Raw genomic sequence first — 17,237 nt, 5'->3', positions numbered from 1 at the left:
GGTTAGTGTTGAGTCCGGGCTGGAAGTTGTTGTTTAGTCCCCAACTAACCGGCATCGTGCCGGGCCGGTGCGCCGGGCTAGCTGGACTGGACTTGAGCTGGTTTATCGTGGGGGCGGGGCCGGCTTTGGGCGACCTGGGCCCCAACAGGTTGTCGACGTCGATGTTGATGGAGCCCGAGGTGTCGGCCCACGTGGCACCCAGCTTCGTGGTGGTCTTCGGCTGGTGGTTGTTGTTGTTAGTGGCGGGCTGCTGCTGGCTGGCCGGCGCGATCGGCTGGAGCAGGCTGACGGGAGTCGGTTGGAGACCTGGTGCGATTAATAGGGAAGGAATAATAATTAAAATGTATGTTTCATTGATGTTAGTAATGTGTGTGTGTGCGTGTGTGTGTAGTGACTGTTATTTTTATAAATTTTGGAGAAGTGAAGATTTTTTTACAATAAAAATTTTAATTAGTGAACAATATTTATATTTACTTTAGTTAGCACGAATTTCAGTGAGTAATATATTTTTAGTAACAATACCGTAAGTTAACGCTAGTCCATATATATATATATATCGGCTACTGGTATTACATACGAAATATATGTGACATAAATAAGCAACACATAAAGATCAAGAACATTTATTCTCAGATCGCCAATCACGGTGGGTATTACATAGAATTACAATCGCATAACGCGAATTACATAAACGAAATTACAATTACACTTAATCGAGTACAACTACAGACCTTACAGCTAACATACTGAGATATGGAACATTACTCTGACAAAACGGATTCTAGCAAATGTAACACTTCTCCCGCGAATATGACCGCATCAGACTTCGGCCCCCCCAGCCTGTGGGTCAGGTCCGCGTTGGTGAGGCAGTCCACCAGCCAAGAGGACAGCTCCATCATGACTTCGTAGTACTCCCCCTTCAGGAACGATTCCGGCAAGGCCACGGCTATCGAGGCGATTATCGACAGTACGGACGTTTGGATCTTCGGATCCGGCGTGAACCTCAAATAGAGAACCATTTGTAATATTTCTCGGCAGTATATCGGACATTTGGGACAGTTCTTCGAGACGAGGATGATCGTGCCCACGGCGGATAGATATCGCAGCAGCAGCAACTTATCGACATCCTGCTTCATGTTGTGGTGGCTCAGTGTGAGCTGCCGGTAGCCGAACCCGCTGATCAGCGGGTAGAAGAAGTGGTCGGACACTGAGGCGAATATATTTTTCTTCGCTTTCGAGAACGGATGCGGTCGCTTTGAGTGGAAATATTTAGTTTTCTTCAGAAGCCGCCGTCTCAATATTTCATCTCTGGGCAATTCCTTCGTTTGGTTGCCGTCCGCTCTCCTCTGCTTCTCCTCTGGCTCGGTTTTCATATCAGCGATCCTCTCCGCTGCCTCCGTGAATACGTCGAGCATAAGTATTTTAGTAGCTATCGAATACCTGCCGACATCTGAATGTATTTCCTTACACAAGTGCTCCGCGCACACTTTAGGCTGGCTACACACTATCGCGACTGCCGTTTTAAATTTGAGATTATTAAATCCGTCGACGTGGAATTTCTCATCCAAGTGTATGAACACATCTAGTAAATCGATGGCTAGTTTCTCGTCCTCGCCCTTGAGTTGTTTGGTGACTAAGTTCTCGGCGGCCGTCAGCGCGGCCTCGAACGACTCCATATCTTTCCCTTCGTTAATTATTTCCAGCAGGTCCCTCAAATACTTGGGTTTCTTCTTGGCCGTGACCGGGACATCGTTGCTCATGTCGTAAGGCTGCAGATCGTCGTCCGAGTCTAGATCCACACTCTTCCCCGTCTTCCCTAGAGCATCTAATTTGGCCGATATGATGGTTTTGACGATCTCCTTGGTCTGCTGCGGGCCCTTCACCGCACACGTGACTATCGTGTTGTGCACCGGCCTCTCGACGTTCCCCGAGAAGCGCTCGGCGATTTCGTCTAAATTCTTTTTGAGATCTATAACTCTGACGTCGACGTTAGGCTTCTTACATTTATCATCGATGATACACTTCTGCGTGACGGCCTGCAGCGTGTTGAATATGTCAATGCAGAGCTGTCCCAACTCCTCGAAATCAAAATTTAAGCAGTCGACTGCCTTTTTGTCCGAATCGTCGACCTCCACTATCATTTTGAATAATATCTCTATAGTTGCCATTCCGACGCAACGAAATTCCTGCGATATAATATCCAAGTGCTTGGACATGCCCTTGTAGAGGATTCTCTTCATCTCGCTCATGTCCCAGGGACTTTTGCGCATCCGCCAGATGACCACCCGATACTTGACGGCCAGCACCAGCAGTATCGAGGTGTGCATGTGGTGGTCGATGTTGACCACGTTGTTGAGGTGCACATCCGACCACGTCTTGCTCAGCCTCAGGATCATCTCGGTCAGGATCTCGATGGAATTCTTGCTGGTCGAGATGTAGTATATCAAATTTTCCGGTATCCTCGTATCCCTGAAATCTTTGGGATGGACGTAGAACGGTATCCTGAACGTGAGTATGTCGTACCAGTCCTTGTTGGTGTCGATGTTGTTGCCGAGGACGTTCCGAATGGCCTGGTCCTTGGTCTTGTAGTTGATGGGACTCCTCGTGAGGAGGATCAGGGACATCTTGTCTATGGCCTGCCTGCTCAGCTTGCTCAGCAGAGTCTGAATCAGCTTCTTGCGCACGAATCGACACGCGTCCGCGGAGTCGGTGTCGGTCCACGCCACGAGGATATCGACGAACTTGTAGACGCCCTCGGCGTTGCTCAGACTGTAGCTCGTCACGAACTTCGACAACAGGTGCGCCAGGTAGCGGAGGTCGAACTGCGCGCCCTCGTGGAAGCTGCTCTCCGCCATGTAATCGATGCAGCGGACGATGTGGAACAGCAGCACGTAGGAGTAGTTCTCGTGCGAGAAGTCCCGCGGCGTGGCGGCGCGCAGGCGGTTGGCGACGCGCTCGGGCAGCGTGGCCAGCAGCTGCACGTAGGCCTCCCAGTCGGGCGCGGCGGGGCGGCTGCGCGCGCAGGCCACGGCGGCCGCCAGCGGCGCGTCCCCGCGGCCGTGCGCCAGCGCCAGCGCCGCCAGCGCGCGCAGCACGGCGCCGTCGCGCTCGCGCCGCAGGAAGCCGCACAGGTCGGCCAGCGCGTCCAGCGCCAGCGGGAAGGCGTCGGCGGCGAAGGCGGCGGCGGCGTCGTCGCGGAAGGCGGGCCAGTGCGGCAGCAGCGCGCGCACGGCGGCGGCGCGCGCGCGGGCGGCCAGCGCGCGGGGCGGCGCGCGGGGGGGGTCGGCGCCGCCCAGCCGCGCCGCCGTGAGCGGCCCGGCCAGCTCGCGCCGCAGCCGCTCGCCCGCGTCGGCCACGCGCAGCGCGTGCGCCCGGCTGCGCACGCGCGGCTCGGCGCGCAGCGTGGCCACGAAGTGCCGCAGCGCGCGCACGAGGCGGCGCGGCGGCGGCGGCTCGTCTCCTGCAAGTAGAGAATACCTGAATGTGCCCAAAAGTGAATGATTCGGCGCCGGCGACTCTAGCTACTCCTACCTGGGCGGTCCGACCCCCGCGGGTCCGCCGCTCTCGCGTCACATATATTTCGTATTTAATAAAGATTTTTCTATGATTTCTATTTATAAATTATGGCAGTCGATATATATACACGCCGCTTCTAGCTGCCGATGCCGTATCGACGAAATCGAAACGAATAGAGCCGAGGTCGCTCCGGAGTACCGAAAACTGTTCATAGACGTAGTTCTAGGAAGATTTTTGTTTGACAGACCATCGTTTACGGAGTGTAAAAAGTGTGTGTGTAGAGTGATTTTATTATATAAAAATTAAATCGGTGTCGTTACAAATTGTACAAATTTAAACAAAGTATTTACAAAAGGTTACAATTAATATTTAGTACAAGATGGAAGACATCAATTTGCTGGCAACATTGACAATGCCGCGTGACGTAATACGTAATGTAGTAATACCAGTAGCGAGCTTAAGATAAACCGCTTCATCGCTTGCATCTCAAAACCTTAAATTTATAACATCATGACATATTATACATATAAACTTAAAAACTAAACTATTTTATAACTATACAATTAATTATATTAAGAAAAAATAATATCAATAATACAACATAAAATGAGAACTTCTGTTCTTTTTAAATATAAAAAAAACGATAAAAATTACATATTTTAAAAAAAGGCGTATGTTTCTTTCCGTTCGTGTACAAATTGTAAAAAAAAAAAAAAACAAAAATACAACAACTTAAATCTCAAATATATATAAACAAAAACAAATAGTTTGTCTTGTATGTATAACATTTTTGTTAGTGTATTATAGTTAAAGCAAACATAATAAAATCTTTATTCTTGTACACAACAACACAAGGTTACGTTTATAAAGAAATAAATGCATGCACTTGCTACGCGCACTGATCACACACAAACTCAAATGTGCGTCGATCGAAATCATATTTAAAGCGGAATAAACAAGCGAACGAACATGTACAGTACAGGAGTGGCCTATTACAATATCTTCACATATTAATATATACTTGATAATGGTATGTATGTTAGGTACTGCTGTGATTGGTAATCACATTGTGGGACGATTCATCAATCATATACAGTAACATCCTGTAAATGTCCCACTGCTGGGCTAAGGCGTCCTCTCCCTTTTTGAGGAGAAGGTTTGAAGCTTTTTCCACCACGATGCTCCAATGCGGATTGGTGGAAAACTGCGGTAGTCACCGAAAAGCGCGAGATGAATTATAAACAGAAATTAAGCACATGAAAATTCAGAGGTGTTTGCCCGGGTTTGAACCCACGTTCATCGGTTAAGATTCACTCATTCGTACCACTGGACCATCTCGATCATATATTTAATTGTAATAAAATTCTTAAGAAATGATTGTGTGAAAATATCCTTTTTTTAACATGATAAAACATCTTGGGAATGAAGATTACTGATTTCATTTTATATAAAATTAGACAAAACAAATTGTTATATACTTACACTTTTAATTCTAGAAAAATATGTTCTATATTCCCAATATATTTATGAACTCTCCTGTACTCTACACTCCGAGGTACCTTACAGTAAGCCAAAGTGGACACATCAAGCTTACCTGTGGGCTGCAGGGTGCTGGAGGCCATCTGTGTGCTGAGCGAATCCAGGTCGAAGCTGAGGGGCTGGGACGGGGGCTCCAGGTCACTTAGCAGGGACAAGTTCGAGGTGTTTGCTGGAACTGAGGGAAAAACTACTTTAATTATGTGAGCAAAAAAAGATAGAATAGGAAGGTGGACGAGCATATGGGCCACCTGATGGTAAGTGGTCACCAAACGCCCTTAGACATAGGCATTGTAAGAAATGTCAACTATCGCTTACAGCCAATGCGCCACCAACCTTGGGAACTAAGATTTTATGTCCCTTGTGCCTGTAATTACACTGGCTCACTCACCCTTCAAACCGGAACACAACAATATTAAGTATTGTTGTTTTGCGGTAGAATATCGGATGAGTGGGTGGTACCTACCCAGACGAGCTTGCACAAAGCCCTACCACCAGTAATACCCTATGGTTTGACAATTGTTTTTGTTCTAGTTAGTACAATGTTGACATTTGATTATTCAAGGGACTTGACTCCATTTCTTATTTGCAGAATGCACTTTTAACATATAGCGATTTATGACCGAATATAATCGTAGAATAGTTTTTTTTTATAGAAATAAGCAGTACACAATAAATTTCATAAACAACAAATCATTACCAATAAAAGTTCTCGATGATTGATTAACCCATATAACGAAGGACGAGGCGTATATTCCTCTAAGTACTTACTTGGACTATATGAACGATTTCGGCCACGGCAGCCATTCGCAAGAGAGACTAGCCAACTGTGCAGGACATGTAATAGAGTACAAATGTGTGCTCTAACACGGGTGAGGTCTTAATTCTTTCACTCTAATAATCCGATAGGACGGCCACTCTGACACAATCGGAATGAGTAGACCTCGGAACCTGTAGCTTTATAACGTACTTGACTAGTGCGGCAGTCTACTGGCCGATCACTAAACGACTCACCGGCAGGCGCTGGCTGCAAGTGGAATGCGCTGAAGTCTGCGAACTCGTTGACTGAAGGCGGCGGTGCGAGTGTGGGCGCAGGCGTGGGCGTGGGCGTGGGCGAGGACGCGGGGGCGGGCGGACCGAAGGCTGCGGTGAAGTCTCCGAAGTCTGCCTCAGCCTTTGGCACCGAAGCGCGCTCCTCCGCTCTGGAATAGTGAATATTCCGTAATCAAATATTTATGATTTTAATATATTAAGATATATTTATATTTGCTATTATTTGTATTCATTTTGTTACGCTTGTAAGTAGAAGTTTCTTTGGCATTTAGATTTGGCATTATTAATCATTATAACTCAATTTTGTATAAGTGATAATAAATTGTTTACATTGTCATATTTAGCCCGTTTTCCTGCCACCTAGAAGTAATGAAGAATCTTCTGGAAACAATACAATATCAAAAATAACATCATTCTAATTTACTAAACATAGAAAAGTACCTGACATCCGATCCTTGTGGAACAGCCATTTTTACTCCGGATTGAAAATACTTTCATTCAACTCATTCAAACGTTTCATCTTAAATAAAAGCAGATAGCGATGATACGTTTTGACAATGATTAGCTTTGTGCGAGCGTGTCTGGGTAGGTACCACCCACTCATCAGATATTTTACTGCAAAACAGCAACACTTGATATTGTTGTGTTCCAGAAGGGTGAGTGAGCCATTGTAATTACAGGTACAAGGGACATAACATCTTAGTTTCAAAGGTTTGTGGCGCATTGTTGATGTAAGCGATGGTTAACATTTCATACAATCCCTATGTCTATGGGCGTTGGTGAGCACTTATTATCAGGTGACCCCTATACTCGTCCGCCTACCTATTCAATAAAAAAAAAGTTTTTTTTTAATTACAAAAAACGCCGATAGCATTTCAAAGAATATTAATGTGTTGTTAATTTCACTTTAAGTATTAATATATTGCTTTATTCTATTGCTAACACACCTCGGGTCAAAGTCATCTTCGATGAGACTCGTGGAGATAATTTCGGAGTTTCCGCTGTCGTTGTTGTTATCTCCAGGCGAGTTTGGCACCGGGCAAGTCTTGAACAGGTCGTCCAGCAACTCTTGTGACTTGTTGGTGTTCTTGTTGATGGCTGCCGGGGCGATGGTTACAACGGGAGTTTTGCCGTACGTTGACGCCGCACCTGAAAATGTCGATTTTGTTGTGTTAGTATCTATCATTGAAAATTAAAAAAAAAATCTCATTTCTGAAATTATTACTTGTAATTTAATTTTTAAAATATCTTTAGGTAAATTTGTTTATTAAAGAGATAAAAAAAAAAGATTACTTGGTTGTCGTTCTTTGCGAAAGCTTGTCTGAGTAGGTCGGACCCAGGTGGTTCGATTTTTTAACAGCAATATTTATCGTGTTTCGGTTTAAGGGGTGCACGAGCCAATGTAATAGGCACAAGAGACATAGTATCTTAGCTCCCAAAGTCGGTGGTACATATTGGTGATGTAAGGGATGGTCGACATTTCTTAAAGAGTCAACGTCTACGGGCGGTGCTGATCACCACAACAGGCGGCAAATTTACCAGTCGGCTCACTGTAAGTGATGACGATATTATCCTCCAGACCGATTTCGGCAACGGCGGCAAGTCTCAAGAGAAATCGGCCAACCGCGAAGGTAAATATTATGTAGGCGAGGGCGTTTGCAAACACAGGTGCACCTCTATTCCCTCACGACCGAAAAGCGGTCAGGCGCAGGACCATCGGCCTCACGTGCTTTCCGAGGCACGGGAACGTACACACCAACTTCGAGGCTGCCACAGATAATCTCACCGAACCGGCGCGGGAGGAGGGCGATAGCGTTACCGAGCGGCAGGCGGGCGGCGCGCGCGCGGGCGGGGCGCGCGCCGGGCGCGGGGGCGGGCGCGTCGGCGTCGCGGTACTCGTCGCGCCGCCGCGCCGCGCTGCGGACACACGGAACTGCTGCTGGGTCTCGCGCAATACATACAATATACAAACCGAACACTCGAACTGAGTGTGTGTAATTCATATATATGTATATATATATATACGATTATTAATTTATTAATAATACATTATTTAATATATAATAATATAGAATTACATACATATATAAGTTTATTGCCAGTTCTTCTACCGACAGGAACCAGCAAGAAACTCTGTTGCTACTTTCTTTAAAATATACATATATACATATTTATTTATTTATTTTCAACAGTTTCTTGCCGGTTCCTCTCGGTCGAATCCACATTCCGACCGGTGGTAGCGCTTGACGATTCACAAGTACTCGTAACAGTCTACTTGAATAAAAAATATTTTAATTTCATTCATTCTTCTTGCAGTGCTAGGCTATAACGGATGGTGACCGCTTACCATCAGACGAGCAATTCGAACATTTCCTTTGGTAAAATAAAATACCATATGAAACAACTAACTTGTTCGGTCTCTTATTCCCATACTCGCCGTCCGAGTCCTCCCTTTCGTAATCGTCTTCGTCGTTCCTCTCTTTACTGTCATCTGTAAGTAATAATAAAATATTCATTATTAAGAAACCAATAAACCATAGGCAGATATTAATTTCATTATCGCCGGTGAAAGAAAGCAACGTAAGGAAACCTGCATATGCTGGACAAAATTATATAACCATAACCATCAAAAGGCCTTGGAACAACTCAATGAAGTGAGTTCCAAACGGAACTCTAGGAGAGAAGTTCTTCACTCGGCAAGGGAACATTTACCAGATGTAAATTTGTACTTTATAAGAACATAACAAACAAATATAATTTTTTATAGAAATATTTTTATTAATTATAATATATATATATGAATAGATTGTCAAAGCAATCACACTAATACTAACAGGGAAAGAAGAAAAAGTACAACAAATATTTGTGTGGCTCAGTGGGGCTGATTATCATAGTGTAGTGTACTCACCCCAGGAGGTGCTGCGGTCGCTGTACTCCCCCCACCCTCCGCCACCTCCGCCGCCGCCCCCGCGCGCTCCCAGCACCACCGCCTCGGACGACATGCCTAGTACAACAACAGCACTTTATTACTGACGAAAGGAATCATCCTAATGGCTAGTTCATTATTAGGGCACCAGATGTCAGCACCGGTCATCACTCGTAACCCTACTCTATTTTAATGGCAGAAAGAGAAGAGATAAGTAAATTTTAAAGTTACTTATTCCACATATTTGACTAATAGCTCTGCTATATTATGAACTACAAGCAGTTGCTTTTAATATATCTTGGTATATAATACAGCACTATTCCACTTAGAATTAAGAATCTATCAGTGTGACATTGTCGGTTCTGACCACGTGTGCGAGCGAGACAAGAGAATTGCTCTACAACTATTGTGTTATATCTCACGCTATTGGCTAGCCTTTGAGACTCGGAGGTCAAATTAGAAAAACGGATCTAATACTACAACATATATTGATTCTAGAAATATAAATATATATTCCAATGCAATTAATCTTACCGATATATTTGTCCTTATTCTTCTTAGCCTTCTTCCTCTCCTCCCTTAACTTTTCATCGTCTTGAATAAAGTCGATCAGCTCGCGGACTTTGTGCCTCACATTGATACCCTGACAAAATATATAATAAACATTTTATAAGTATAAGGGTCAAAATAGCTGACCGTACTATTTCCAGCGAATTACATGTAACGTTAAAGTGAAACGTTTCTGATTTAAAAATGTTTCATATCTGTCAGCTGTTTGTAGTAGAATGCGGTTTCAAATTTAGTAAAGTTAGTCATAATATTACAACAATTTGCTTTCAAACGACTAGAAAGTATTATTTCCAACTAACCTGATCCTTTCCAAGGTCATCAACGAATGTGTAGTTCTCCAACGAGCGCAGATCATAGATGTGTTCCCTCGCCGACGTGACGACCCTCTCCGAGCCATTCCTCACCAGATAGCTCAGGAGTAGGAGACACTGGAATATCATTTATTACATACATTAATACATTACGAATTAAAAGCCTTTGAAGGCCACGTGAAGTTACTTGATGGTAGGGCTTTGTGCAAGCTCGTCTGGGTAGGTACCATCCACTCATCAGATATTCTACCGCAAAACAGCAGTACCTGGTATTGTTGTGTTCCGGTTTGAAGGATGTGCGAAAATATTACCCGAGGGAAAAAACTAAATTCATATACATATAGTATGAGCTCATAAATATAAATGTATATAAATCAGCAGGAAGATATCAATTAATAACTTACATTTTTAATTAACAAAAAAATATGAATGCTAAATCTAACTGGCTGACCTTGTATGTGCGTCTCCAATGCGACCTATTGTCGTGTAGCATTCTCCTCCACAGCATCGACATGACCTCCGGAAAGTGCTCGTAGGTGAAGGTCGCTAGCGCCAGTTCCTGCATCTGCTGACCCGTCGGCCCCCACGCTTCATCAGATGTAGCTTCACGAACCTTACCCTCCACTTCCGTGTAGTTCATAACTACATTGGTCCTGTTGAATAAATAATATTAATGATATGATTATGAAATAAGTCGAGATGGCCCAGTGGTAAGAACGCGTGAATCTTAACCGATGAACGTGGGTTCAAACCCGGGCAAGCACCTCTGAATTTTCATGTGCTTAATTTCTGTTTATAATTCATCTCGTGCTTTTCGGTGAAGGAAAACATCGTGAGGAAACCTGCATGTGTCTAATTTCATTGAAAATATGCCACATGTGTATTCCACCAACCCGCATTGGAGCAGCGTGGTGGAATAAGCTCCAAACCTTCTCCTCGAAAAGGGAGAGGAGGCCTTAGCCCAGCAGTGGGACATTTACAGGCTGTTACTTACTAATGAATTTTAAGAAAAATACAGCCTTGAATGTACGACCAACATGTTGGAGTCAAGCTTAATTCCTAAATAGTTTTTTTAGGTAGGCCAAACGAGCCACCTGATGGTAACTGATCACCAGCGCACATAATCATTGTTGTAGTTAAGTGGAAGGGAATATAATATATATTTTTATAAATAGATATATTAAAAAAGATCACAATATAGCAAAGATTTTAGCAAATCGATTGGAATATGTATATCGCATGATTTGTCTTCGTTAATTGTTAACTACTTCTTCGATTTGAATAAGATAAGTATTGCCCTCTTACAGTTTGAATTACGAACCGACTCATTTAGACATATTACGAAACACTTTAATAAGAGCGTGATAAAATATGCGTGGCGTGTCGTATTAATAAGCACACATAAGCACACTAGACGAATCATTGGTTAAAAATATCTCTGCAAAAATATCTTATTTTACTAATTTAATACGGTACTTTTATCATAAATGTAATGGACAACATTTATATATATTTGACATTAAGGAACTGCTCGCACATAAATTTCATGATTATATTGTTGCAATTTTGAGAGAAAGGCTGTTATGAAGGTTACGGAGATATTGTGTAATATGATTACCAAAAGCAGCTAAAGCTGTTGTATCGAGTTTATAACACTACACATAAAATAAAATGACATATGTAATTGTATGTGCATGGTGTTTTGCGCCCGTGTGTGCGTTTCGTGCACGTTTCGTTCAATTCGCATATTCTGAATTCAAATTATGACATTGTGCCCATCCTAATTAGCGCATATTTACGTTTTCATTCAATACTTTTTTTTATAACAATAAAAGCGCTTGGAGCTCAATTGACGATATGGAACGGATGGTCAAAAGCTAGGGTGTGGCAATATGGTGTGTTTCTAAATCTAAAACTACAAGGAAACTAAAAACACATAACATCAGAAGTGGAATTACATTTGTATGTTTGTTACATCATCACACCTAAACGGTTTCAATTCAAAACGAAATAACGTTAACAATTTAAAAGCTATAAATATATAATAGACGTCCAACGAAGCGGTAAAATAAACTTAGTTATTTATATACAGGAACTCATTGTAATCAATAAATATGCGCACTGAAATCGTTCGATATGTAAGCTATGTACAAACAGGTAAGTTTTCGAATACTATTGCAGTTATATATATTATTTGTATCAAAATATTAATTTTAAATTTAAACAAGGCGAACACGAAGGTCTCCAGATAGATTTTGGCTACAGAAACCATTGTTAAGGGTGACTGGCAGTCTGTACATTACATATTTATTTATTTATTTTTTATTTATGTACCAACAGAGTATACAGAAAATTATATAAATGAAAAATGTGTATAAAGGGATAACTTATCTCTAACAAGAGATCTCTTCCAGAAACCCTGAATCTAGTGGAGATTATTTGTAATACATATTTATGGTATATATACATATGCAAGAGTTCAGGCGCAGAACCAAAGGAATTACTTGCTTTCCGATGCATGTGTGTGTGCACACTGCCAATTTCCATAATCCGAGCTGCTACTGAGAATTTTTCAACAAAAATCTCTATAACTTGTTATCAGTCCGACGTGGGCTTTGAACCCAGGACCTCGGGCGCTGCGACTTTATATCTAGCTACTAGCCCAACGAGGCAGTCAAAGAAGAATTACTATATCAATATTACCCCGATACTATTATATACTGTTAGGAGATTCCTTGATACCCACAATAGCATTATTAAAATAAAAAGAGGCGAATTTAAAACCACCATTTTGTTGGTGAACAGGAAGATAAAGTAATTAATTATTTATTGGCGCGTCTTGTGATTTGTTGAATGTTTGCAATTGTATTATTTGGATTTTTAAGAGTAATCTGGCGAATAATTGTCATCAATTCGTATATTTCGGTGATCTATTTCTGAACAGAGCAATTCGAGGTTTTTATAAAATCAATTTCATTTCTGGACGATAAATATACATACAAACATAAATAACTCATTGGTATATTGATATTGATCATATGAGTTGTTATGCTGTCAATAACTTGACCCTTGATCTTGACAAAAGCCGACTACAAGAGCACAATGTGAACTACATATAAAATATCACATATGAGACTTGAAAATTCGTTAAGCTTCGTGTCGGTTTTTTTTTATATATTCGCCGGGAGGGCAAATGACTCTACTCCACCTGATGGTAAGTGGTAGTAGAGTCCAAACGCGACGACGGCCAGTACAGACGGGAAAAACTTGAAGGAACCCGGGTTGTAAGAGGAGGGGAACACGTGAACTGGTAAGGAATTCAATTTTTTGGAAGTGCGACAAAGAAAGGAGTTGCCAAATTTCTTTGTTCGCGATGGAATTGATGTCACAGTAAGGCGGTGTCATCGAGAACCAGCTCGAGTGGACTTAAGAAGGAAGGGGGAAGCAGGAATTAGAGAGAATAATTCCTCAGAGCACTCGCCGTGATACAGTCGATAGAAAGCGCTCAGTGCTGCTATCTCACGACGCAATTGTAAAGGTTCAAGGGTGAGTGTGACCTTTACGTCGCCAATAAAAAATTGTGAACTAAGAAGTGATCCTGCAATTTTTTTATTCAAAGGTCGTTGCTCCTTCCCAGTCCATATTCATACAATCGCCTTGTCCGAAAAGTCAATCGTTCACTATTGAAATCGTTCTTTTTAATCTATATATATAATATGGGTAGTGGGGTACGACGAACGGGTGGTAGCCTACCCATGTAAATCAATAGCTTAAGCATACATTTCTTCAGGGGTTCAAGGTGCAATGTATATTTTTATACCACCTTAATTGATACTCGAAATAATATTTACTTTTTATGATTTCTTCACATAGAATGCTTAGGTATAAAGTACATTCTTATATTATATTAAATAACTTTATTAAACACTCACAAAGAAAAAAGAAAAGACAAACACAAGTAAAAAAAAAAGAAAAATCCTCCATATTAAGAAAAATCTTAATATGGAGGGTAGAGGTAATTATTAAGAATCAATAAGTATAAATTCTAGATGTTCAGTTGTTTTCCTTGATCCTTTTGTTTATCCTAATGTTGTTATGTTACGCTTTCATACCTTTACTACTCAATAGATCATCATGAAATTTTACGTACACAGTCAGAGATCCAGAAAAAAAGGGACATACAGGATACCTAATATCTGAAAAGATATGCGGGCGAAGAGTAGTTACTTATATGTCGTCCTGATAAATTTCGGTCACGGCGGCCATTCAATGGAGACTAGCAATGTCTATACATAGCTGTTGAGAAATATTGTAGTGCACATGCGTGTATGCAAACATATGGACACTCTCTATTCCATTACTCTCATAATCCGATCAAATCCGACACGATCGGAAAGAGTTCAGGTGCAGGACATGCTTTTTGAGGCACGGGAATGTAAGCGCTGCCAACTAACTGACTCCCGCGGCGGCTCCCGAGAATTCCTCGACGAGAAAAATGGGATTTGAACTCGGAACTATAGACAAGACCTTATCAGCTAACTACAAAACCAACAAGGCATTCATTTTGGTTATATTAAAATGTTACTTCAAAAGAAGCCCAAATTGATCAACCCTTCATCTTTCAAGATGAACAATCTATGGCCAATGTACATCGCACACAGTGGAAATAAATTAACATACTCGGAAGGCATAAGGGAGATCTTGGCATGTTATTGAGATGTCTCTACCGAACTTAAGAGTGCACCTAACCAGCATAATTTTATATTTAAAAGATTTTTATCCTTAAAAAAAATGAAAGACATTACACAAAAATACAGTCCCAGTCCTAGATTATATGTGAATCTATATAAGGCTTTGACTGAATAGCTCTTAGCATTACAATTATAAATAAATATAATATTAAAATTAAATGGCATGTCATGATTTCCATCAAAGAAATTAAACTCAACCCTTGAAATTATAAGTTCTACATACAATATCGTTTTGTAACACTGAACTCGATTTTAATAAAACATATACAAAAAAAAAGAAGCGCACTTCAGAGAAGGTTTTATTATATAATAATATTATATATAAGTAGGTGCACTTCTCAGTTTCATCTGCTTTAAATTTATATAATTGAAGCAACGAGCGTGAATTTGATGTTCTTGTTAGTATTGTAAAATTGCATGCATGGTGGATTTAATAATAAACTAGGTATATACGTCATTTTTTCATTGAATAAACTTCAACGGAATCATTTATGTCAATGCATTTTTATTCAATAAAATAACTTGAATACAATAAGAATCAAAAGACAGTAAATTACTGCCTTACTAGTGGTGTTTACTTTAATGATGACTTCTCTCTTCCTGTCATCACTGATTTTACATTCGAAAGAAGAAGACAGATGATTGTTTAACTAATTATACCTAACTAACATTTACAGATGAAACAGCTAATGATTAATAATAAACAAGTTCTTTATCTTTGAATTATTACTGTTATATCTCTATCCTTGTCTTGTTTAAGTAAAAAAGTATAGTAACAGCCTGTAAATGTCCCACTGCTAGGTAAAAGCTTTCATTTCTTGTAAGGATAAGGTTCGAAGCTTTTAACACCATTCAGGTTGGATACATACAATGTTTTCCCTCACCACCAAGGATGATGGCACATGAAAACTCAGTTCTGCTTGCCTGGGCTTGAAATTTCGACTCACAATATTATTCCTTTTTCGTGGTTGATATTTATGTTTTCTTACTAATGGACATAATATATTTCGGAAATGCAAGTCAAGCAATTAAAATACTTTAATTACAAACATAATTGTGTTACTACATTACCTAATTATATTACTAAATTACCAAATTGATAAGATCTTTATAAGTAAATTCTTTTGATATTGTATTTAAATTAAACAAATAGTATTGTTATTACAAATGAAATATAAAAGTCATAGATTTCCAATATTAAATGATTATAATATTGATATGATTATTACATTTATGTGTGCTATGTGAGTGTGAGTTTCTTGTTGGTTTCCCTTAGTAGAAAATTCCAAAATGTAGGTAGCTTGATATAACATTTTATTTTGTAAAATTACAATTCAAATAAAAGTAAGTATTAGTAGTCAGACAAGAGCCTACTCAATAAAGTTTATTTTGACTGACTGATTAAAATAGACTTATAATTTCTGCCAATATATTACATGTAATGAAACCAACATTTTTGTTAGGATAGATAATGAAAACGGGAATTGAAAGTTTATTTATAGGAAAGTTTACAAGGTCAAGTTGATTTAGCTTATAATAAACCATTTTAACAATTGATAACTCATTACAAGCACATGGATGGCACTTGGAACTCTATCATTGAGTCAGTCAACCGAAGCCAATTTAGTTTTAATTTATGCCAACTAATGCATATTGTAACTGTGATACCGCAGAATTATTTGTTCAATGAGATATTTTCTATGCTTTTAGCTAATGTAACTTTTTGTATATTATATTTTGTAATAAATATTTTTATTATAATATTTTAAATACGATTACTTATATTACGACTATTACGCTCTGTAAAGAAATTTTATAATATTTATAAATTGTAATTTTGAAAAAGCATAAAATTAAATCAAGTAAATCGCAGTTGTTATCTTTTTCTTGCACATCAGGTCTACCGATAAGGAGTGTCTTCGACAAATTATGCAGAGTAGTACACGACTAATCCCCATTACATCTCAACAGCAAAAAGAACTAACATCAGATGTATTCAGTGAGATAATATTGATCTCAGACACAAAAAATAGCAATAATTTACGTGATTAATCTGAAGGATGTTCCTAATTTACATAAAAGTAACTAAAATATTGTTTCGACTTACACTTTGTCCGCCAACTCCCGGACTTTCCACATGCTAATAAATCGATCCATTTCACTGCACGGTTGTTTTGTATTGTATCAAAAACAAAATCACAGTAATTACACGGAAAATAACATAAAAATTAATTATAAAAGCGAGCTGATGATTTGGCTGACATTCTCGCAAAATGGCGAGGAGACACAAATAATGTTACCAGTTGTCACTTTTATATAGGTAGCTTACTGCAATATGACATAAAAATATTAAAAACGAACCATTTGAAATAAAGTTACTTGATCAGAATTGTGTGTTTTACTTCCTAAAATAGTAAAAAAATAACATTTATAATCGAAAACTTAAAATTTGATTGTAAAACGTCATTATTTACTTAAATTACACTTTGGAAATTTTTACTAATATATAAAATCAAAATACCAAACCATATTAATTCATGTTGCTTAGAAATATCTTTCTTTTCAATGATTATA

General features: G+C 39.9%; 1 protein-coding gene across 1 annotated transcript; it reads right to left on the bottom strand.

The window, feature by feature from the left end:
• Nucleotides 1-607: 607 nt before the first annotated feature.
• LOC126778034 (telomere length regulation protein TEL2 homolog) lies at nucleotides 608-16,940 on the bottom strand. The gene is made up of 11 exons (XM_050501382.1): nucleotides 16,771-16,940; nucleotides 10,364-10,565; nucleotides 9,901-10,029; nucleotides 9,566-9,674; nucleotides 9,014-9,109; nucleotides 8,515-8,596; nucleotides 7,925-8,022; nucleotides 7,053-7,254; nucleotides 6,067-6,254; nucleotides 5,111-5,230; nucleotides 608-3,460 (listed from the first exon to the last, which is right to left on the bottom strand). Exons 1-11 carry the CDS (start codon nucleotides 16,818-16,820, stop codon nucleotides 762-764), a joined length of 3,975 nt encoding a protein of 1,324 aa, XP_050357339.1. The 5' UTR covers nucleotides 16,821-16,940; the 3' UTR covers nucleotides 608-761.
• Between the last annotated feature and the right edge of the window lie 297 nt (nucleotides 16,941-17,237).

Source organism: Nymphalis io, chromosome 25 (assembly GCF_905147045.1).
Source record: "Nymphalis io chromosome 25, ilAglIoxx1.1, whole genome shotgun sequence".
NCBI classification, from domain to species: domain Eukaryota; kingdom Metazoa; phylum Arthropoda; class Insecta; order Lepidoptera; family Nymphalidae; genus Nymphalis; species Nymphalis io.
Note: the sequence above shows the minus strand (reverse complement) of the source record. Positions and strands in the feature narration are given on the sequence as shown.

Coding starts and splice junctions, on each gene's coding strand:
- LOC126778034 (XM_050501382.1), bottom strand. CDS start 16,820: ATGGATCGATTTATTAGCATGTGGAAAGTCCGGGAGTTGGCGGACAAA. Junction 9,110..9,565: donor GAATAAGGACAAATATATCG/GTAAGATTAATT, acceptor TTGTTGTACTAG/GCATGTCGTCCGAGGCGGTG. Junction 8,023..8,514: donor GGGAATAAGAGACCGAACAA/GTTAGTTGTTTC, acceptor GTGTGTCCGCAG/CGCGGCGCGGCGGCGCGACG.